The sequence below is a fragment of the Sardina pilchardus genome, chromosome 5 (assembly GCF_963854185.1).
Source record: "Sardina pilchardus chromosome 5, fSarPil1.1, whole genome shotgun sequence".
Classification (NCBI taxonomy): Eukaryota; Metazoa; Chordata; class Actinopteri; order Clupeiformes; family Clupeidae; genus Sardina; species Sardina pilchardus.
This window is the reverse complement of record NC_084998.1, coordinates 21,886,388-21,910,272: the sequence shown is the minus strand read 5'-3', so window position 1 is coordinate 21,910,272 and position 23,885 is coordinate 21,886,388. Positions and strand designations below refer to the sequence as shown.

Genomic DNA, 23,885 nt, shown 5'->3' with positions numbered 1-23,885 from the left:
AAAGGAATGAGAGGGCACAACACACCTCTTTGGAGGCAGATCACAGCGTAGCTTCAGGTACATCAATAATCTGAAGACAGAGGATAGGTAGTCTTAAAGTATTCTCATAGATGGCAAAGCATTAATTTACTCTTAGAACTTGCACATAGGCCTCCCAGACCCGACTACACAGTTCAAAGGTCAGAGTTTATTGTCATGTACTCATAAATAAGCATTCGTAAGCATTGAAATTCATTGTGCTCAAGTGTCCATTCCTCTTCAAGAATAAATAAATGAAAATAAATAATAAATAGATACTATAAAAAAAAGATGGAGAGAAGGAGGAAGAGGAGGGAAACAACTAAAAAAAAAAAAAAACCTAAGTCCCATTATATGGGGATTTCCAAGGACAATTCAGCATCCTGATGACTTGCGGGTAGAAGACTACATACCTATTCCCACTGTCCCTCTCCACTGAGGGGAACAAACGAAAAGGTGGCGCGCACGGCAAGTCATCACAGACCTGATACTGCATGACTGTTTGCTGGAGGACAGAAGGGGGGGGGCAGTGAGAAGCTGACATTGTTGATGACTCCACAGTGGTGTTCATCAAGTGCTGGTGTGTGTGTGTGTGTGTGTGTGTGTGTGTGTGTGTGTGTGTGTGTGTGTGTGTGTGTGTGTGTGTCAGTGTGTCATAATTACCTCGCCTTGGCTAGGGCAAACTTTTATGATTCTGTATGTGTCAAACTCGTCCAATTTAACTGCCTGGTGGAAACTGCACTCATCCACACGCACTGCTGATCCATAGCCTGGGAAAGTACACATTTGAGATCAAAATAAAACAATACATCATCCTGCAGTCAAAACAACAGCATCAGGACGGGCAATAAAATAAGGATAAGAGTTGCCTGGGTTACTAAGGTTTTAATGCTGTTTTAATAATTACACAAGATATCCTCGTAATTCTTTGCACAACAGAGCGGGACTCAAATAGTGTGCCCGGCTCCATGCCATTTTGATATACTGTAAAGCTTTCCCTAAGGCCAAGTGTTGCTTGCAAGTGTACACAGATATCATGAATCTTAAGAGAAGCTGTGAAAATGATGGGATGTCGTGGGATGGGATGTCTGTTTATCTCTTGTTCTCCCTCTCTCTATGATATGAAGAGCACTCACCTCTAAGCTGTGATTTTCCAATGCTGAGCTCCTCATTCAGTCCGATTCTCATCTCTGCAGGTCGGAAAAAGAAAGAGAGGAAAGAGAGAGAAAAAAGAGGAAAGAGAGAAACGAGGAAAAAAAGAGGTAGGAGGAGGGTTGGAGTGAGGGCGTTAAGAATAAAATGAAGACTCTGTGAGAGGTGAATCCGTGGGAGATAACAGGGTGTGTGTGTGTGTGTGTGTGTGTGTGTTAAAGAAAGAGGGAAGCTGTTAAAGGTCACTACCAGATCAACAACAGTTACTTTGCATTATCAGTGGTTCACTACTGTATATCCTCTGCAGTACCACTCACCTGAACAGTTCGGCAGATAACATTTCACCCTGATCTCTCCTTCTATATCTGCTTTCATTATAATGCCCTGTTTCAGACATAGAAAACAGGTGTAAAAGGCCTGTTTGCACTGAAAACAGCAGCAGCAACAACAACAACTCATCAAACAAAAGGATTATTTCAGAGCACTTACATTAGCACCAATGACCATAGCAAGCCTTTCAATCACATCCACAAATATCTCATTTTTTCCACCCTGTAGGAGATTGGATAATGGTAGCAATTATTGAAAATATCAATAGCCTACTGGACAAACATCAATTATCCACGCAGAACTCATTCATTTATAGCAAGTTTTACTTTCTACATGTCATATTCAAATTAAATTAAACAAAGCAATCAAAACATTGCAATGAATCTACACATAAACACTGATGGCTCTCTGGTAAACTTGGTGCCACTGCTCTGACCTAGACCTGAGTTACACACACACACACACCTGTTCTCCACGGTTAGCCATAATGGGGCGACTTGCTGCTGCACTAGGGGCCACTTTACTCTGCTGTGTCTCTGCCCCAAACTGGAAGAAACAGATCACATATTACTTTTTGTTACTTTTATTACTTGTCTTACTGTACTATGCATATTATTTTTTTTTCCATTGCTAATTTATAGACAGCTATGCAGATGCTGGATGAATTTTTTAAGACCTTTCATTATGTGCCTCAACACAAGAACACCTGACACTGAAGAAAGAAAATCAGTCTTACCAGCCCAACGTTACTCAGGTCAAACAGACTGAATGGTTTGGAGCTCTCCGCTTCTGTCTGAATGAAGTTCTTGAGAATGTCAGTGGAGGTGGTCTGGATGTAGCCATAATCCTGAGCATCAGAGATTAAGTGACAGATTCAGAACGGACAACATCATTGAAGAAGCAGACCATGACAAATATCAATGTTTTTACATTGGGCACAACAAGATCCCAAGAAGGATATAATAACAAGAAAATTGTTGCAACACCATACATACCACCATTTCATCCAAAAGTTCGTATATAAGAGCAAAGTTTGCTCTGACTGATTTCTCAGACAAAGTCCCACAATAATCCTTTGTCAAAGCTGTTAATCTGCAAAAACCACACACATTTATTATGAGCCAGTATTCTAAGGCTGTACTCACAAACGTGTGGATTGGCATTTACATACACAACATACAACACTTTCAGAAGTAAACCAAAGCCATATGGAAAAGTGGACACAATGGAATACAGAAATATGAGGCAATCTCACCTATTAAGGAACTCGATTATGGTAAATGGAGAGGCATTGGTCTTAGTAGAGGCAACCCAGTAAAGCCCTCCTTGACGGACGTGTATGAAATGCATGCCTTTATGGGTCTTGAAAAAGAAAAAAAAATCATATCAACATGCTGTCAGCCAGTCTTCTCTGACATGAATGCACACAACTGTCCTAATTAATTTCACCTTACCATGACAACAGGAGGCTGATCGCCACTTAATGCAGTCATACTTTCATAGAAAGCACTGATGGAATCAACTCCAGCTTCTCCACGGACTGATATTTCAAGTTAAGGCATTGAGGAAAGATATACACACTGTAACACAGCTTCTCCTGTTCTATGCATGGCAGGGCAGTTGTTTATCTTCAACAAGGGCCAGGGGGCTGAATAAGGATACAGTCTTTGTATAAAAGATGATCTCCCTTAGAGGTCAAGATGAATACCTGCGAAATCATTGTCCTGGATTTTGAAAGAAAGGGCAAACACGTAAAGACAGGCAGGCACGTACAATCACAAATGGAAGTTAGTTAGGAGGCACTACACAGCGTTGGTTAAACAAAAAAGAAGAAGAAGAAGCGAACTACGTTGGTTTAAAACTTCAGAATTATTCCCAGAATGACAAGAAATGTGAACTTGCTGAACCTTTTTCAAGATAGTAACGTTAATGTTTGGTTGCTGCTGCTGCTGTCAAACCGACAGTATTAGCGAGCTAATTACCTAGCTGACTTGAAGACGTGCTCACTTACTTATCATTCCGTTAATCACGTAAAAGAATGATGTATCAGTGGGTTCTTTTTGAATGTCAAGTAGGCCTACACGCGTAAGTTTGATCTAAGACATTCCCATAAATTCGTAAATATTCATAATAACGTGCGACAGTAGCTAGCAAGATAGGTTCCTGTTTACTTTCCCTCTACAGCTGTGTGACCATCACACTATACTGGCTTCATCTGATTACTGCCACCATGCGGAGAGGAAGTAGGCCTACATACTACATGATTTGTCAGATACCAGGTGCACAAATTCATATGGGCTCTCAATTTAATTATATTTTGTATACAAATCAAAAGATTAACTTTTGCTGACCTGTTATATCTTGTTGTTATACCTGTTACATCTCATAGCCTACATACTGTGTCAGAGATGCTCTAAAAGTCACAACTGAATTTGTCAATTTATGCAAATTGCTTGATATTGCACTGTGTAATGCTGTTGATCAGGAAAGATCATGACCCTTTTAGCTGGTCTTTACTAACTGGGAACCGTGTAAGCACCAAATGGTGCCAAGGGGCATAAATATGAAGTTTTTATATTGCTTTAGGCAATACATGGAGCAACTTTCTGGGCAGTAGGCTACTACAGGGCAACCACATAACCAGTTCCACGTGCACACACACCATATTAATCCAAAAATACAAAGCCATTTTCTTCTAAATCTTTTCCCATTTATTTTATTATCATTATTATTATTATTATTTTACATGTTTCACATATCTAAGATTAAAAACCCTTCCTTCAACAGAACTTTTTACTGACTTTTACCCTGGTCAGTACTTGTATCAGTAGGCCTATATAATTTGTTTATTTGCTTGCACTCAGTCCTTTATTTTACCAAAGGCTTAGCATGGGATCTGAGTAGCCTATAGGCTATAGGCTGTTGTTACTCAAGAAATCACTTCCACATGGGCACTAATTCATGCTCCCAGCAAGAAACAGGATCATGGTGGACTGAAGTGTCTGCCATGCTAATAGTGAATGCATTCACTGTAGACTGCTCAGTATGGGGTTCAAAATCCAATTAGCAATGGCCCTAAACAGAACACTGTAAGACACAGGCAAACTCTCTACAAGTCAAATTGATTTAGTTAACTAATAAACATACAAAAGTATTATCTAATAATCATTAAGATAATTTATTTATATGTGAGTAGTTTTTGGAAACTCACAAATTCAGCAAATGATCGAAAAAGTATTATAACTTTGGGGGTCCAAAGTGGCACATGTTGCAGTAGGTCATTGAAAAACGGTCTCTTCAGCACTTCCTCCCTCCTGTGGATATCCTTCACGGGAAAGGAAACAAACACTTAAAGGAAGACCAATCAGATCTTGTAATCAGCAAATGATACTGTTAATCTGGCTGTTTAGAAAGCTGCCCTCAAAACGTGTCTTGTAATCCTTCCTCCCCGCGCGTGTTTGTGTATGCGTCTACACGCACATGCACCACACACGAGTGTGATAAACTGAAAAAAACAGAGATTCTCCATGGCGTAATAGCACTTTAATAACTCCATACACTTACATCAGTTGCATATGTATAATCTTACTTACTTTCAATAAACACTGTAGGACATATCTTACTGAAGCCTTTGGGACAAGAACTGTGATTGGCACGTTTTAGCAGCACGTTTTAGCAGCACTAGCAGGAATTAATACAACAAATAGGTCAGATAAATTAGAGTGTGCATACATGACAAACCAATTTTAGATGAATGACAAGGCGCCACATCCTTCTGAAGGGGCAAGTCACAGCGTGGCTTCATGTGGATTAATAATCTGAAGGCAGAGGATAGGCATATTCTCTAAATATCCAATAAATGTGTGAGGGCACTGTTCTTTGATTTCCCACTGCAACATTAATTTGGTCATTGATGCAAGGCAATACCTCAGTTAAAGGTATACTATGCAGGATTGGCGATTTCATCGCCGGTTTCGCTCGTTTTATGCTTGCATATTTCTCTGCAGAGCTTCCCCTACAGCTTTAGCGTGTATATTTTACAAAACTCCTCAATCGGTCAGTCTGCCGTGCCTTTTCATGAGACTTTACATGACACTTCCTGGAGTAGAGCATGGGTGCGTGCCCGAAGATTCCTGAAGTTGCAAGTGTGGTTCTACGGCTATAGACCACTAGGGCGGCCGAAAAATACATCGTTTGACCGGTATTGATTCATTTAATGATATATAACAGTATGAAACGAATTGATTAACTGAAAAACGTTGCATAGTATACCTTTAATAGTCTAAGGTAATTTGACAGCTTCAGACTTTCCTCAAATTGTTACAAGTGGAATCAGGTTATCAGGGAATGTGATACTGTCCCAATTAATTTATTTGACATCCTTATAATAACCAATGAAATATTTGGTTGCATGAAAATACTTACCTGTGTTTTCTTTGAGGTTTTACAACACCCTACTCAATTAAAGGGGTTTAAGGGCACAGTCTAAATGAAAACCAGTCCAGTAAAACTCATTACTATGAAATTTAGAAAGCTGGGGAGACTTAACTAGAAATCAGCACAGTGCCGAGTGTAGACCGAGTAAACTGGGTCTATTCATTTAATTTTCTCAATCTTTTCCATCTAAGCTGGCCCAAATTGGTATATTGTTACCTTAGCAAAAAGTAAAAGAAAAAGTCTAATATGACTACAAAAGTGAAATAAAACATAAGTGACATTACTAAACATAATGCACAGTTATAGTTATTACTTTGACACTGTTTACAATGTAGGACAAAATATCCTAAATCTGTGTGGCACTGTACTTGGATCCCCTTTCACATCTGCAGTGTCCAAACAAATAAAAAAAAGAGCGATTTTTGCTCCAGTATTTCCATCTGGAAAGTGTTGCTGTAAGTGCCGTAGCTGGCGGCTAATGACAGAGGATACGGATGCTGAAATGTAATTATTGCATATTCTGTATGATTACTATGTCCCTCACCTTTTATTTTCACACATATCTCAGATTCCTGTGCCATCCCCCTCACACCTGTTTGAACGCCTCTGACCCGGCCGTCTCCGCCTCCTGAGATTTCTGCCCAATGCCAATATCGGAGAACCCCCACCGACACTAATCCAACGCATCACTTGACACCACACTGGCTTCAGCTTTTCTGTTCAAAGCCAATTATCAAACCATTGTGCATGCATTTATTTTTCTTTTACTTTTATTCTTTATTTCTGTGGGTGTCAAGTGACGATGTTGTGTTTTTACATAATTTGTTGTCAGACAGATACGTACAGTAAGTAAAAAAAAAAAGAGCAACAAAAGCAACAAAGTAAACACACCACATTAATAACAGATGGTTCTGATAGAGAACCAAATAAATCTGCTCTACTCAGCAATAGTAGTTATAATATGAAGGCTGCCCATTGCTGTGCCTGGCATGTACAAATGAGTCAATATGAGCTGCTGTATACGTGGCAAAGTGATAGACAGCTCAGTTAAATTGGAATACACCATCTTTGGACCAGGTTGACTACTTCCTAGTCTTTAAGTAAAAAAAAAAGAAAAAAGAAGAAACTCCAGCTGTTTCACCTGGTCTAGAGGGGCCTTTAACTTCACTGTTGAGACTTGCCGTTATTGTCAACACACAAAGACTACTCTTGTAATTACCGGTGCAGAAGAATCTTTGAAAAACAAACTACGAATAGAGCCAACATTTCTCTTGAGAACAGAATTCATATCCCCACTGACTATGCACATGACACTAAAGTGAGATAGAAGTTTGCAACGCAAACATCTATGCACTTCAAGGGAGACCAGCTCAAGTAGCTGTAGAATAGATCATAGAAAGCAGAGGCCCGTGTCTGGTCTCTGTAGGTGTCTGCTCCTAATATTTTACTGCCAGTTGACTTTCATTTGATGTTTAAGTTTATAGTTTGGCCCTCAAATCCCACCAACCACAAAACCGAAATCGTTTGCACATGTGTCATATCAGAATGGGACTCTAATGAGGGCGCATTTCCTTACATTACAGTTTTGAAGCCTCAGGCAAGAATGGGCATAGGGGCGGAGACATTTCAAGGCTTTCAGCCTATGGCAAAAGTGAAGCTAATAAGTGGTACTGACATCAGTATTTAGGCAGACGTCTGTGTCTGTCATTGAACCTGGACTGGTGAATTCTGCAGGTAAAGGTAAGTACTGACTGACCATTTGTTAGCTGACAACGAGCAGGGGTCAAAGATATTAGATAAGTAGAGAAACATTGGAGTACAGGGAGTATTCATGGGACCCTAAAAAAAACCTTAGGGCTTCAGTATTTTTCCATCTTTTTCAGTCTTTATCTAGCTATAGCTGAGCCATACCTATTTGTACTGTATATTTATTTACTGATGTGTTCATTTATTATCATTGTTTGTTTATCTGAAAATCTCAATTTCCAATGTGTGTAGCTAGTTTGGCTTTCCACGTAAGGGTCTGACACGTACCATTTTGTGTTGAAAACTTTAATTTTACTTTAATTTCTCAGCTCAGTCTTACTGTGATATCAACTCTATAGGCGACTGACAGTCCATTTAAAAGTCACTGAAATAATGATTGTGCACAAGTACTGTGTAAAACTGTTAACATGTGTCCACTCTCAGATTATGACGATGACTTCCCGGGGTCGTTGCACGTTAGTGCTACTTTCCCTGGTGCTGCTGCCAGGTAAAAGACAACGCTTATAACCAGGCTCATTATCAAGATACATGATAACATTAAGGGAAACGTTTTAATATTGCTGCAACTATAGCGATTATGTTTATAGACGATTCATCTGTTTATTATTTTCTGGATTGTTTGATCATAAAACAGTGAAAAAAAATGTTGGATCATTGTTTCCCAAAAGCACAAGGCTATGTCCTCAAGTGCACTTTTTGTCCACACAGCAAAGACAATTAGTAGAGTAAGCAGAGCAGAAAATATTCAAGTTGAAGATGCTTAAATCAGAGCATTTTGGGATATTTTCCTTAAGAAATGACTCACACCAATTACAATAATAGTTGGTGATTGATTTGTATAGTTGACACCTAGCCGACTCATTCATAAATATCCTAACGTAAAAATGCAGTCAGACATTATACTTTTGTTTTCCTGCCCATAGTTTTATTAGAAGCCACCTCTTTGTCCAAGATCCTCAATAAGAGAGGTAAGTCATTGCGACAACTCTTAATCCGCCACACATTTTCTTTGTTAAATACTGTAACTACATGTTCCACTTCAAAACTGTGTTTATATTTGCATGGAAATATGCAGATACTGCGTGTGCACAGACGGAACATTTGTAATACCCTAGTTAGTCTGTGACACGGTGTCGCGCTGCCACATTGCCTTACAGCATGTAATTAACCCTCACTTTGATCCATGTTGCTCTTCCCAATCCAGCTGTGGACGGTCTCAGCATTGACTCTGTCAGAGCAAATGACTTCCTGTCCAACCCCAGGACCAGACGCTCTGTCCCAAGTGACCCCAAGTGGTATCGCAAAACCCCTGACTTCCAGTCCTACTACCGCTACTACAACAGCATAGGCCACTATGAGGGGGTGAGGACAGAGGACAGGGAAAAAAACACAACCACAACACAACAAACACACAAATCATTTAATGCAGTGTGAAGTTAGGTGTGGTGGACAAAGGACTAAAACAACATGATGAATATTTGTTTTCAGAAATTGAGATTTTAGTTTTTTGCTTGGCTAACTTCTCAGTGTAAAATTAACATCACTCTCTCTCTCTCTTCTCTCTCTATCCGTGTGTGTGTGTGTGTGTGTGTGTGTGTGTGTGTGTGTGTGTGTGTCTCACCCCCACAGCTATACGAGATTGACAAGATCAGAATCCTGTATCAGCAGATGCGTCACCTTGAACTGGAACACGGGCCAGACGCCTCCCAGTACCAGAACCTCCTGGGTGTTAAGGCAACACCCCCTCCCCCCACCCTTGCTCCCACCACTCCCCCTCCCCCCACCACCATGCCACCACCAACCCTGCCGCCCTACTCCAACGCCCCCGTCATGTACCTCTGCCACCCCAAGGACCCTCTGTGCAAACCCAACATTGTGTACATGCCCATGGGCGCTGTGCCCATTCTGTGTGACCCCCGCCACCACCCAGCCTGCAAGCCCACCATAGTGGAGGGCACCTTGGAAGCGGACGTCCCGGCCGCACCCGTGGCCCCTAAAGTGCCTGAAGTCCTTGAGGACTCCGAGGAGGAGCCCGTCGCCCCGGCGCCCCAAAAGGTCGACACCCCCCTAGCTCCACCAGCCTTGATCTTCAAAGGGATGGAGTACGACTGTGACCCCTACTGGGACCCCGACTGCCTGATCGATAACCCACCCCGGCCCATCCTTGAGAAAGCCGAGGCGGCCCCACCTGCCCCGGTTACAGAGGCCCCGCCACCTCCGCCCACTACCAGTGTCTCAAAGGAAGAGGAGGAGGAAGAGGAAGAGGAAATGGAAGAGGAAGAGGAGGAGGAGGAGGAAGCAACAGCTCCAGCTCCACTCACAAATGACAGTCCGTCCCAAGCTGAGCCACTATTTGATCCTTATGATTACCACCGTGAACTCTTTAATCCATACCTCTACTCTCAAGAAGATTCTGAAGACAAGTAGAAGACCCGACAGACTGTAAAGGGGCATGCCGTGTTTGACAACATTTGAGCATTCTTTCATGCACGGGGAGTAGGATTCAATAAAGGTTTTGCAATAAAGATGGTGACATATGTAGTCAGTGAGGAGGATTGCGCGATCTCACTTAATGAGAATAATTATCACCTTATTAAATATACAGCATCAGACTATCTGAATCTCAGTTTCCATTTTAAAAATCCCCTCTTTGAATGAAACGCTCTCTTAGCATGCAATGCTGAGTCAAGACCTGACAGATTATCAACTCAGATCATTCCATGTCAATGTGCAAGGGAAGAGCATTGATTTGCAAAAATAAGCACATATGCCACTTCTTTGTAGTGTTGTAGACAATTATCTTATTGTTGCATTATCTGGTTTTATAGACTTCAAATTGGACACACCCTGACCCTATACTTGCTGTTGTCATTGCTATGACAAATATTGCCCTAGGCCTAGATCAAACAAGTGGACTGTGAAAATATGAGAATACAAATAAAGTGACTTAATCTAAAAATAAAGTGGCTTAGTTTTCCATATTGGAGTAATTTGCAAGTTGATTTTTTTGCTGTTTCTAATTTAGATTTTTTGGCAATAATCATAGACACATCACTTCAGAAAATAACTGGTCTGCATTACAAAACAACGCCTATTTATATTGATGTTCATTACTTCCTACATTACTAGTGTTTGGAAACAAGCACAAGACACAGAGCAAATCATACTTGAATAGAAGTGGAATACATACTCTTAGTGCCATCTGGCGGCGAGAGAGAGCGCGGTAGCGTGGCCGAGCGGTCTAAGGCGCTGGATTTAGGCTCCAGTCTCTCTGGAGGCGTGGGTTCGAATCCCACCGCTGCCATAAATGTTTTTTTACAATTCCTAAAGAAATTCACTTATTCATTGCATGCGTTACATTCGATTATTATTATTATTACTATTATTGCAAAATATTACGATTCCTACAGAATAGTTTATTTTATTAACCAACCAGAGTCACGTATGTTTAGCTGGAAATCCAAAGATGTTTGGACGTTTTCAGAGTGCGTTTGGTCTTGCTGACTGATTAAAATGTAAGCTGGTTAACTTCTAAACTGCTGAACTAAGAAAATATGCTTCTGATCTAGGGAAACAGTATGGAGTGATATTTAACCTTTACAAAATAATGCAAAGCAGTGCAATCATAGAGAAAGTCCAGTACAGAAAATGGCACGACGTGTAAAATTGAGCGCTTTAGTCTGAACAAACTTTATTTTATACAGTATGGAACAAACGCGCATGTGCGAGCGCGCGCTAGCACACGCAGCCAAAAAAAAACCTGTCTACTGTGATTGTTCCTGTGAGCAGTGTTGACACTCATTTAACTTGGATGGATTGAATGGATTTCACGTCGTGTCTGTCCATTTTTTTTGTTCGTTCTACACGCAAGATATCCCTGCAAAACGTTATTAAATATGTTTATAGTCCAGCAGGTATATCGTTAATATAGGCTATCGTAAGGCCCAAGTAGAGCCGGTAGAGCTTGCCATTTGATTATCTGTTCTACGAAATTGACGCGAAAACATCTCCGTCCAAATTGGGAATATATATCTTTTAAAAACACTCATTTTCGACGAGGATGGGATTCGAACCCACGCGTGCAGAGCACAATGGATTAGCAGTCCATCGCCTTAACCACTCGGCCACCTCGTCGCTTCCACCGTGGAAAATGTGTAGCAGAATGTACTATATAGAAATGCTGATGTTCTCGGTGCTGTTTTCATCTTTTCTCCCAGTAGGGGGCGGGAGGGTACTGTAATCTAGTTGGCCTGTTCGTATTCGCTCTTATCTTTAAAGGTTAGGCAAGGTTTGGCTACTAGTCAATTTAAACGCCAAAATTCGCATACAGCCTGCAAGAGAAAAGGGTCGCATATTTGTGTCCACGACGATGCAGGATGCAGGCCTACGGTATGTGCTTTCCCTTGGGATCTCACTTTCTGGGCGCGCACCTGTCTTGTGTAGTTGCGTGACTGGCCCAATATGGAGAAGGAGAACTTCCGGTATGACTAGTTTTATAGGCTACATTTCGCTATCCATTGATGACATTTTAGATCAATAAAACAGCGCATCTCCATTGACATAATTTTTTAAAATTAGAGGTAAATAAAAAGGTCACATGGTAGCGTGGCCGAGCGGTCTAAGGCGCTGCGTTCAAGCTGGGGAACATTCGGCCATCAAAGATGGGGAAGAAGGGGGGAGAAGGGGGAAGAAGAAAAGGGAGGGGAAAGGGAGAAAAAGAAGGAAAAGAGAGAAATAAAGGAAGGAATATGACTCTTTGCATGGATATCTACTTGATTAAAGTTGTTTTGGTGCTTGGACACACGTAGGAAACTTTTGATAATAATTTGATAATATAAACACTTCAGACGGGATTCGAACCTGCAAAAACTGAGAATGCTATGTTCAAGAACTGTCAATGACGTCACAATTAAGTGGATTTTTTTCATTTCTGCAAGCATTCTCAGCTATTTTAAATGTTTTAGGCTTACTCTGACTTCCGATTAGGCCTTTATTTACATGTAAAGCTCAGAATAAATACTACTAATAAATACTAAATAATGAATATGTGAAATATGCCATACAGGCAACATTATTAATGTAAATAATGAATAATGATTTGTTTTTGTTTTGTTTTCTAGCTCTGCCACCACCTGAAGGACTGGATTGTCCTCTGCAAAGGCTGATGTCATGGCTTGGATCTTTCCCTACATCTCCTTTATGCTATGGATTACTACTACTAATAATAATAATGAATAATTATTTGTTTTTGTTTTGTTTTCTACCTCTCCCACCTACCTGAAGGACTGGATTGTCCTCTGCAAAGGCTGATGTCCTGGCTTGGATCTTTCCCTACATCTCCTATATTGTAGCGTGGTTCAGGAAACACCTCCCATATCATTGAATATTACTTGTGTTTTTCTGTTTGTGGTTCATAATGTATTGTTTTTTCAAGTATCAAATGTATAAATGAGGTGAAATGAACCTAATAAATAAATAACATACCATCTTGCTGTTACCAAATGGCACATCACCACCATTATGACATTATTATCACACTTATTGTCAATAAAATACCCACTAGTACATTTGTTGTTCACCAGTTTTTAATCCACAAGAAGGAAGCAAGGAAAAATAAAACAATAATAGACAGAAGAGAACAGAATACTAATAACACATATTTTAAACTATTTACAATATTTACAGTGGCATCCATCACTTCCTCGTCATCTCTGCCAACCAGTCCTCTTTGGAGAGGGTCTCTGCATTTGGGCAATAAACCCTGCCACGGGAATGGTTGTGCTGTGCCCAGTGGCAGCCGTGACAAATGACAAATGCAATGGCCTCTGAACTGAACTGCTGCCTAGACTTTGGACTGGAGCTGGACCCACTGCAGCAGCAGCCTCTGGTCCGAGCGCAGCAGCAACCGGCTGACGTCCTGCAGCAGCAACCTGCTGACTCCCCGCAGCAGCAGCCTGACGTCCCACAGCAGCGGCAGCCTGACCTCCCGCATCAACCTGCTGACCTCCAGCATCAGCAGCAGCCTGACGTCCCACAGCAGCGGCAGCCTGACCTCCCGCATCAACCTGCTGACCTCCAGCATCAGCAGCAGCCTGACGTCCCACAGCAGCGGCAGCCTGACCTCCCGCATCAACCTGCTGACCTCCAGCAGCAGCGGCAGCCTGACATCCCGCACCAACCTGCTGACCTCCAGCATCAGCAGCAGCCTGTTGTCCTGCAGACCCCACATGTGCTGTGGGTGGCTGTAAACAAAATTGATACACCACTAGTTTTAGCTTGTGTACTGATTTGAGTGTGCGCGCATGCACACACACACACACACACACACACACACACACAGACACAGACGCACGCACGCACGCACACAACACACCTCCAGCAGCACCGGCAGCCTGACGTCCCACAGCATCAACCTGCTGACTTCTAGCAGCAGTGGCAGCTACCGGCGGACGTCCTGCAGCAGCAACCTGCTGACTCCCCGTAGCAGCCTGACGTCCAGCATCAGCAGCTTGTCATCCGGCAGTAGCAGCCTGACGTCCAGCAGCAGCATCCTGTTGTCCTACAGACCTCACATGTGCTGTGGGTGGCTGTAAACAAAATTGATACACCACTAGTTTTAGCTTGTGTACTGATTTGAGTGTGCGCACATGCACATGCACACGCACACGCACACACACACACACACACGCACGCGTTAGTTCAGGCAGGTCACAGAGTCTCGCTAGCTTCCCTGGATGGCCCAGCTGACTGTCAATCTATTTTTAATGCATAGCACCATAATGACTGATACAAAATGAATTCCAGACATAATCCCTTCACTTTACCCATTGCCATAGGTGACACAAACCACCTATTTTTTTAAAAATAATAATACAATCTGTTTTTTTTGGCTCATTAATTAATCTGACTTCCATTTCAAGGAATAAACCATTCTAAAAGGGTTACAATGTGTACATACGACAACAATAGCAAGAGTTTTCTGTAACCTGATCGTTTATCGTGGTTGTTATGAATATACCATGGGCTATATTAATATCAGGTATTAATATCAAGCTGTTATATACCTCCAGCCAATACTTTACAGTGAATTTGTGCAAAGGGATTGAGAGTGATAGACCTAACCTACAGTAGCCAGTAATATAATTAATACATATGTGGAAAATAGGTGGAAATTGTCGTTTATCATAAGCAATACCAACGTTGCTGTTATTTATAGCCTACCGGAAGTTGGCCAATGCGCTAAAAATAGCGATATTCAAGTCAGTGTTTTTCCCCCACGTAATGACGTTACAGCTAAATACATCCATTTGACAACATCACACAATAGCTGAAATTATTCATTTACTGTATATTATGTCATTGTATGCTAAAATGCTTCACCTAAATAGACGGGATATAGCCTAGCAATGCCTATCAGCTGACTCCCGTTACGTGACGATTATAGCCATAAATCGATAATGACAACACCGCACGACAAGTGAAGTTATTTCTTAACATAACGTTCTATCATCCGACACTGTCAGAAATGTGTGCATACTCACCATTTTCGAAAAAAACAGGTAAACTCCAGCCGCTAATAATATAGCTAGACAGATACTCCTAGCGAACGTGAACACATCCCTGAGCAACAGCTTCCGCTCAATATTTCTCGCTTCTGATTGGTCAAATGTTGAAAATAATGAAGAGCAGGGATGGAGATTGGCTGAAAATGTTGAGAAATGTTGAAAATGGCGAAACGCGATTGGCCCTCTCTCAACATTGTTCAATATTTTACACGGCCGATCCGACGGCAGCTGGCGTTCAAGCTGGGGAACATTCGGCCATCAAAGATGGGGAAGAAGGGGGGAGAAGGGGGAAGAAGAAAAGGGAGGGGAAAGGGAGAAAAAGAAGGAAAAGAGAGAAATAAAGGAAGGAATATGACTCTTTGCATGGATATCTACTTGATTAAAGTTGTTTTGGTGCTTGGACACACGTAGGAAACTTTTGATAATAATTTGATAATATAAACACTTCAGACGGGATTCGAACCTGCAAAAACTGAGAATGCTATGTTCAAGAACTGTCAATGACGTCACAATTAAGTGGATTTTTTTCATTTCTGCAAGCATTCTCAGCTATTTTAAATGTTTTAGGCTTACTCTGACTTCCGATTAGGCCTTTATTTACATGTAAAGCTCAGAATAAATACTACTAATAAATACTAAATAATGAATATGTGAAATATGCCATACAGGCAACATTATTAATGTAAATAATGAATAATGATTTGTTTTTGTTTTGTTTTCTAGCTCTGCCACCACCTGAAGGACTGGATTGTCCTCTGCAAAGGCTGATGTCATGGCTTGGATCTTTCCCTACATCTCCTTTATGCTATGGATTACTACTACTAATAATAATAATGAATAATTATTTGTTTTTGTTTTGTTTTCTACCTCTCCCACCTACCTGAAGGACTGGATTGTCCTCTGCAAAGGCTGATGTCCTGGCTTGGATCTTTCCCTACATCTCCTATATTGTAGCGTGGTTCAGGAAACACCTCCCATATCATTGAATATTACTTGTGTTTTTCTGTTTGTGGTTCATAATGTATTGTTTTTTCAAGTATCAAATGTATAAATGAGGTGAAATGAACCTAATAAATAAATAACATACCATCTTGCTGTTACCAAATGGCACATCACCACCATTATGACATTATTATCACACTTATTGTCAATAAAATACCCACTAGTACATTTGTTGTTCACCAGTTTTTAATCCACAAGAAGGAAGCAAGGAAAAATAAAACAATAATAGACAGAAGAGAACAGAATACTAATAACACATATTTTAAACTATTTACAATATTTACAGTGGCATCCATCACTTCCTCGTCATCTCTGCCAACCAGTCCTCTTTGGAGAGGGTCTCTGCATTTGGGCAATAAACCCTGCCACGGGAATGGTTGTGCTGTGCCCAGTGGCAGCCGTGACAAATGACAAATGCAATGGCCTCTGAACTGAACTGCTGCCTAGACTTTGGACTGGAGCTGGACCCACTGCAGCAGCAGCCTCTGGTCCGAGCGCAGCAGCAACCGGCTGACGTCCTGCAGCAGCAACCTGCTGACTCCCCGCAGCAGCAGCCTGACGTCCCACAGCAGCGGCAGCCTGACCTCCCGCATCAACCTGCTGACCTCCAGCATCAGCAGCAGCCTGACGTCCCACAGCAGCGGCAGCCTGACCTCCCGCATCAACCTGCTGACCTCCAGCATCAGCAGCAGCCTGACGTCCCACAGCAGCGGCAGCCTGACCTCCCGCATCAACCTGCTGACCTCCAGCAGCAGCGGCAGCCTGACATCCCGCACCAACCTGCTGACCTCCAGCATCAGCAGCAGCCTGTTGTCCTGCAGACCCCACATGTGCTGTGGGTGGCTGTAAACAAAATTGATACACCACTAGTTTTAGCTTGTGTACTGATTTGAGTGTGCGCGCATGCACACACACACACACACACACACACACACACACAGACACAGACGCACGCACGCACGCACACAACACACCTCCAGCAGCACCGGCAGCCTGACGTCCCACAGCATCAACCTGCTGACTTCTAGCAGCAGTGGCAGCTACCGGCGGACGTCCTGCAGCAGCAACCTGCTGACTCCCCGTAGCAGCCTGACGTCCAGCATCAGCAGCTTGTCATCCGGCAGTAGCAGCCTGACGTCCAGCAGCAGCATCCTGTTGTCCTACAGACCTCACATGTGCTGTGGGTGGCTGTAAACAAAATTGATACACCACTAGTTTTAGCTTGTGTACTGATTTGAGTGTGCGCACATGCACATGCACACGCACACGCACACACACACACACACACGCACGCGTTAGTTCAGGCAGGTCACAGAGTCTCGCTAGCTTCCCTGGATGGCCCAGCTGACTGTCAATCTATTTTTAATGCATAGCACCATAATGACTGATACAAAATGAATTCCAGACATAATCCCTTCACTTTACCCATTGCCATAGGTGACACAAACCACCTATTTTTTTAAAAATAATAATACAATCTGTTTTTTTTGGCTCATTAATTAATCTGACTTCCATTTCAAGGAATAAACCATTCTAAAAGGGTTACAATGTGTACATACGACAACAATAGCAAGAGTTTTCTGTAACCTGATCGTTTATCGTGGTTGTTATGAATATACCATGGGCTATATTAATATCAGGTATTAATATCAAGCTGTTATATACCTCCAGCCAATACTTTACAGTGAATTTGTGCAAAGGGATTGAGAGTGATAGACCTAACCTACAGTAGCCAGTAATATAATTAATACATATGTGGAAAATAGGTGGAAATTGTCGTTTATCATAAGCAATACCAACGTTGCTGTTATTTATAGCCTACCGGAAGTTGGCCAATGCGCTAAAAATAGCGATATTCAAGTCAGTGTTTTTCCCCCACGTAATGACGTTACAGCTAAATACATCCATTTGACAACATCACACAATAGCTGAAATTATTCATTTACTGTATATTATGTCATTGTATGCTAAAATGCTTCACCTAAATAGACGGGATATAGCCTAGCAATGCCTATCAGCTGACTCCCGTTACGTGACGATTATAGCCATAAATCGATAATGACAACACCGCACGACAAGTGAAGTTATTTCTTAACATAACGTTCTATCATCCGACACTGTCAGAAATGTGTGCATACTCACCATTTTCGAAAAAAACAGGTAAACTCCAGCCGCTAATAATATAGCTAGACAGATACTCCTAGCGAACGTGAACACATCCCTGAGCAACAGCTTCCGCTCAATATTTCTCGCTTCTGATTGGTCAAATGTTGAAAATAATGAAGAGCAGGGATGGAGATTGGCTGAAAATGTTGAGAAATGTTGAAAATGGCGAAACGCGATTGGCCCTCTCTCAACATTGTTCAATATTTTACACGGCCGATCCGACGGCAGCTGGCGTTCAAGCTGGGGAACATTCGGCCATCAAAGATGGGGAAGAAGGGGGGAGAAGGGGGAAGAAGAAAAGGGAGGGGAAAGGGAGAAAAAGAAGGAAAAGAGAGAAATAAAGGAAGGAATATGACTCTTTGCATGGATATCTACTTGATTAAAGTTGTTTTGGTGCTTGGACACACGTAGGAAACTTTTGATAATAATTTGATAATATAAACACTTCAGACGGGATTCGAACCTGCAAAAACTGAGAATGCTATGTTCAAGAACTGTCAATGACGTCACAATTAAGTGGATTTTTTTCATTTCTGCAAGCATTCTCAGCTATTTTAAATGTTTTAGGCTTACTCTGACTTCCGATTAGGCCTTTATTTACATGTAAAGCTCAGAATAAATACTACTAATAAATACTAAATAATGAATATGTGAAATATGCCATACAGGCAACATTATTAATGTAAATAATGAATAATGATTTGTTTTTGTTTTGTTTTCTAGCTCTGCCACCACCTGAAGGACTGGATTGTCCTCTGCAAAGGCTGATGTCATGGCTTGGATCTTTCCCTACATCTCCTTTATGCTATGGATTACTACTACTAATAATAATAATGAATAATTATTTGTTTTTGTTTTGTTTTCTACCTCTCCCACCTACCTGAAGGACTGGATTGTCCTCTGCAAAGGCTGATGTCCTGGCTTGGATCTTTCCCTACATCTCCTATATTGTAGCGTGGTTCAGGAAACACCTCCCATATCATTGAATATTACTTGTGTTTTTCTGTTTGTGGTTCATAATGTATTGTTTTTTCAAGTATCAAATGTATAAATGAGGTGAAATGAACCTAATAAATAAATAACATACCATCTTGCTGTTACCAAATGGCACATCACCACCATTATGACATTATTATCACACTTATTGTCAATAAAATACCCACTAGTACATTTGTTGTTCACCAGTTTTTAATCCACAAGAAGGAAGCAAGGAAAAATAAAACAATAATAGACAGAAGAGAACAGAATACTAATAACACATATTTTAAACTATTTACAATATTTACAGTGGCATCCATCACTTCCTCGTCATCTCTGCCAACCAGTCCTCTTTGGAGAGGGTCTCTGCATTTGGGCAATAAACCCTGCCACGGGAATGGTTGTGCTGTGCCCAGTGGCAGCCGTGACAAATGACAAATGCAATGGCCTCTGAACTGAACTGCTGCCTAGACTTTGGACTGGAGCTGGACCCACTGCAGCAGCAGCCTCTGGTCCGAGCGCAGCAGCAACCGGCTGACGTCCTGCAGCAGCAACCTGCTGACTCCCCGCAGCAGCAGCCTGACGTCCCACAGCAGCGGCAGCCTGACCTCCCGCATCAACCTGCTGACCTCCAGCATCAGCAGCAGCCTGACGTCCCACAGCAGCGGCAGCCTGACCTCCCGCATCAACCTGCTGACCTCCAGCATCAGCAGCAGCCTGACGTCCCACAGCAGCGGCAGCCTGACCTCCCGCATCAACCTGCTGACCTCCAGCAGCAGCGGCAGCCTGACATCCCGCACCAACCTGCTGACCTCCAGCATCAGCAGCAGCCTGTTGTCCTGCAGACCCCACATGTGCTGTGGGTGGCTGTAAACAAAATTGATACACCACTAGTTTTAGCTTGTGTACTGATTTGAGTGTGCGCGCATGCACACACACACACACACACACACACACACACACAGACACAGACGCACGCACGCACGCACACAACACACCTCCAGCAGCACCGGCAGCCTGACGTCCCACAGCATCAACCTGCTGACTTCTAGCAGCAGTGGCAGCTACCGGCGGACGTCCTGCAGCAGCAACCTGCTGACTCCCCGTAGCAGCCTGACGTCCAGCATCAGCAGCTTGTCATCCGGCAGTAGCAGCCTGACGTCCAGCAGCAGCATCCTGTTGTCCTACAGACCTCACATGTGCTGTGGGTGGCTGTAAACAAAATTGATACACCACTAGTTTTAGCTTGTGTACTGATTTGAGTGTGCGCACATGCACATGCACACGCACACGCACACACACACACACACACGCACGCGTTAGTTCAGGCAGGTCACAGAGTCTCGCTAGCTTCCCTGGATGGCCCAGCTGACTGTCAATCTATTTTTAATGCATAGCACCATAATGACTGATACAAAATGAATTCCAGACATAATCCCTTCACTTTACCCATTGCCATAGGTGACACAAACCACCTATTTTTTTAAAAATAATAATACAATCTGTTTTTTTTGGCTCATTAATTAATCTGACTTCCATTTCAAGGAATAAACCATTCTAAAAGGGTTACAATGTGTACATACGACAACAATAGCAAGAGTTTTCTGTAACCTGATCGTTTATCGTGGTTGTTATGAATATACCATGGGCTATATTAATATCAGGTATTAATATCAAGCTGTTATATACCTCCAGCCAATACTTTACAGTGAATTTGTGCAAAGGGATTGAGAGTGATAGACCTAACCTACAGTAGCCAGTAATATAATTAATACATATGTGGAAAATAGGTGGAAATTGTCGTTTATCATAAGCAATACCAACGTTGCTGTTATTTATAGCCTACCGGAAGTTGGCCAATGCGCTAAAAATAGCGATATTCAAGTCAGTGTTTTTCCCCCACGTAATGACGTTACAGCTAAATACATCCATTTGACAACATCACACAATAGCTGAAATTATTCATTTACTGTATATTATGTCATTGTATGCTAAAATGCTTCACCTAAATAGACGGGATATAGCCTAGCAATGCCTATCAGCTGACTCCCGTTACGTGACGATTATAGCCATAAATCGATAATGACAACACCGCACGACAAGTGAAGTTATTTCTTAACATAACGTTCTATCATCCGACACTGTCAGAAATGTGTGCATACTCACCATTTTCGAAAAAAACAGGTAAACTCCAGCCGCTAATAATATAGCTAGACAGATACTCCTAGCGAACGTGAACACATCCCTGAGCAACAGCTTCCGCTCAATATTTCTCGCTTCTGATTGGTCAAATGTTGAAAATAATGAAGAGCAGGGATGGAGATTGGCTGAAAATGTTGAGAAATGTTGAAAATGGCGAAACGCGATTGGCCCTCTCTCAACATTGTTCAATATTTTACACGGCCGATCCGACGGCAGCTGGCGTTCAAGCTGGGGAACATTCGGCCATCAAAGATGGGGAAGAAGGGGGGAGAAGGGGGAAGAAGAAAAGGGAGGGGAAAGGGAGAAAAAGAAGGAAAAGAGAGAAATAAAGGAAGGAATATGACTCTTTGCATGGATATCTACTTGATTAAAGTTGTTTTGGTGCTTGGACACACGTAGGAAACTTTTGATAATAATTTGATAATATAAACACTTCAGACGGGATTCGAACCTGCAAAAACTGAGAATGCTATGTTCAAGAACTGTCAATGACGTCACAATTAAGTGGATTTTTTTCATTTCTGCAAGCATTCTCAGCTATTTTAAATGTTTTAGGCTTACTCTGACTTCCGATTAGGCCTTTATTTACATGTAAAGCTCAGAATAAATACTACTAATAAATACTAAATAATGAATATGTGAAATATGCCATACAGGCAACATTATTAATGTAAATAATGAATAATGATTTGTTTTTGTTTTGTTTTCTAGCTCTGCCACCACCTGAAGGACTGGATTGTCCTCTGCAAAGGCTGATGTCATGGCTTGGATCTTTCCCTACATCTCCTTTATGCTATGGATTACTACTACTAATAATAATAATGAATAATTATTTGTTTTTGTTTTGTTTTCTACCTCTCCCACCTACCTGAAGGACTGGATTGTCCTCTGCAAAGGCTGATGTCCTGGCTTGGATCTTTCCCTACATCTCCTATATTGTAGCGTGGTTCAGGAAACACCTCCCATATCATTGAATATTACTTGTGTTTTTCTGTTTGTGGTTCATAATGTATTGTTTTTTCAAGTATCAAATGTATAAATGAGGTGAAATGAACCTAATAAATAAATAACATACCATCTTGCTGTTACCAAATGGCACATCACCACCATTATGACATTATTATCACACTTATTGTCAATAAAATACCCACTAGTACATTTGTTGTTCACCAGTTTTTAATCCACAAGAAGGAAGCAAGGAAAAATAAAACAATAATAGACAGAAGAGAACAGAATACTAATAACACATATTTTAAACTATTTACAATATTTACAGTGGCATCCATCACTTCCTCGTCATCTCTGCCAACCAGTCCTCTTTGGAGAGGGTCTCTGCATTTGGGCAATAAACCCTGCCACGGGAATGGTTGTGCTGTGCCCAGTGGCAGCCGTGACAAATGACAAATGCAATGGCCTCTGAACTGAACTGCTGCCTAGACTTTGGACTGGAGCTGGACCCACTGCAGCAGCAGCCTCTGGTCCGAGCGCAGCAGCAACCGGCTGACGTCCTGCAGCAGCAACCTGCTGACTCCCCGCAGCAGCAGCCTGACGTCCCACAGCAGCGGCAGCCTGACCTCCCGCATCAACCTGCTGACCTCCAGCATCAGCAGCAGCCTGACGTCCCACAGCAGCGGCAGCCTGACCTCCCGCATCAACCTGCTGACCTCCAGCATCAGCAGCAGCCTGACGTCCCACAGCAGCGGCAGCCTGACCTCCCGCATCAACCTGCTGACCTCCAGCAGCAGCGGCAGCCTGACATCCCGCACCAACCTGCTGACCTCCAGCATCAGCAGCAGCCTGTTGTCCTGCAGACCCCACATGTGCTGTGGGTGGCTGTAAACAAAATTGATACACCACTAGTTTTAGCTTGTGTACTGATTTGAGTGTGCGCGCATGCACACACACACACACACACACACACACACACACAGACACAGACGCACGCACGCACGCACACAACACACCTCCAGCAGCACCGGCAGCCTGACGTCCCACAGCATCAACCTGCTGACTTCTAGCAGCAGTGGCAGCTACCGGCGGACGTCCTGCAGCAGCAACCTGCTGACTCCCCGTAGCAGCCTGACGTCCAGCATCAGCAGCTTGTCATCCGGCAGTAGCAGCCTGACGTCCAGCAGCAGCATCCTGTTGTCCTACAGACCTCACATGTGCTGTGGGTGGCTGTAAACAAAATTGATACACCACTAGTTTTAGCTTGTGTACTGATTTGAGTGTGCGCACATGCACATGCACACGCACACGCACACACAC

At 42.4% G+C, this 23,885-nt stretch overlaps 2 protein-coding genes and 2 non-coding genes across 6 annotated transcripts in view; 2 read left to right on the top strand and 2 right to left on the bottom strand.

The window, feature by feature from the left end:
• The window catches only part of ap4m1 (adaptor related protein complex 4 subunit mu 1), a 30,460-nt gene that overhangs the window by 1,267 nt on the left and 5,308 nt on the right, over positions 1–23,885 (bottom strand). The window contains exons 2-15 of one of the 3 annotated variants that reach the window (XM_062536923.1): positions 5,233–5,318; positions 4,712–4,825; positions 3,163–3,224; positions 2,955–3,040; positions 2,756–2,862; positions 2,496–2,592; positions 2,237–2,347; positions 1,966–2,046; positions 1,660–1,722; positions 1,488–1,554; positions 1,155–1,208; positions 682–788; positions 432–523; positions 26–70 (exon numbers count right to left, since the gene is read on the bottom strand). In XM_062536923.1, the coding sequence (XP_062392907.1) occupies positions 26–70; positions 432–523; positions 682–788; positions 1,155–1,208; positions 1,488–1,554; positions 1,660–1,722; positions 1,966–2,046; positions 2,237–2,347; positions 2,496–2,592; positions 2,756–2,862; positions 2,955–3,040; positions 3,163–3,220 (968 nt within the window). In that variant the 5' untranslated portion in view covers positions 3,221–3,224; positions 4,712–4,825; positions 5,233–5,318. Of the gene's footprint in view, positions 1–25; positions 71–431; positions 524–681; positions 789–1,154; positions 1,209–1,487; positions 1,555–1,659; positions 1,723–1,965; positions 2,047–2,236; positions 2,348–2,495; positions 2,593–2,755; positions 2,863–2,954; positions 3,041–3,162; positions 3,225–3,482; positions 3,705–4,711; positions 4,826–5,232; positions 5,319–23,885 lie in introns of those variants that run through there. The other 2 variants (XM_062536924.1, XM_062536921.1) reach the window with 2 other exon arrangements.
• On the top strand, positions 8,137–12,195 carry and3 (actinodin3). Its single transcript, XM_062537432.1, has 5 exons — positions 8,137–8,191; positions 8,628–8,672; positions 8,909–9,066; positions 9,334–9,936; positions 12,148–12,195. Exons 1-5 carry the CDS (start codon positions 8,137–8,139, stop codon positions 12,193–12,195), a joined length of 909 nt encoding a protein of 302 aa, XP_062393416.1.
• trnal-uag (transfer RNA leucine (anticodon UAG)) lies at positions 10,927–11,008 on the top strand. The gene has a single exon. It is a non-coding gene; the product is annotated as a tRNA-Leu (tRNA).
• Positions 11,757–11,838, bottom strand: trnas-gcu (transfer RNA serine (anticodon GCU)). Its single transcript has one exon. It is a non-coding gene; the product is annotated as a tRNA-Ser (tRNA).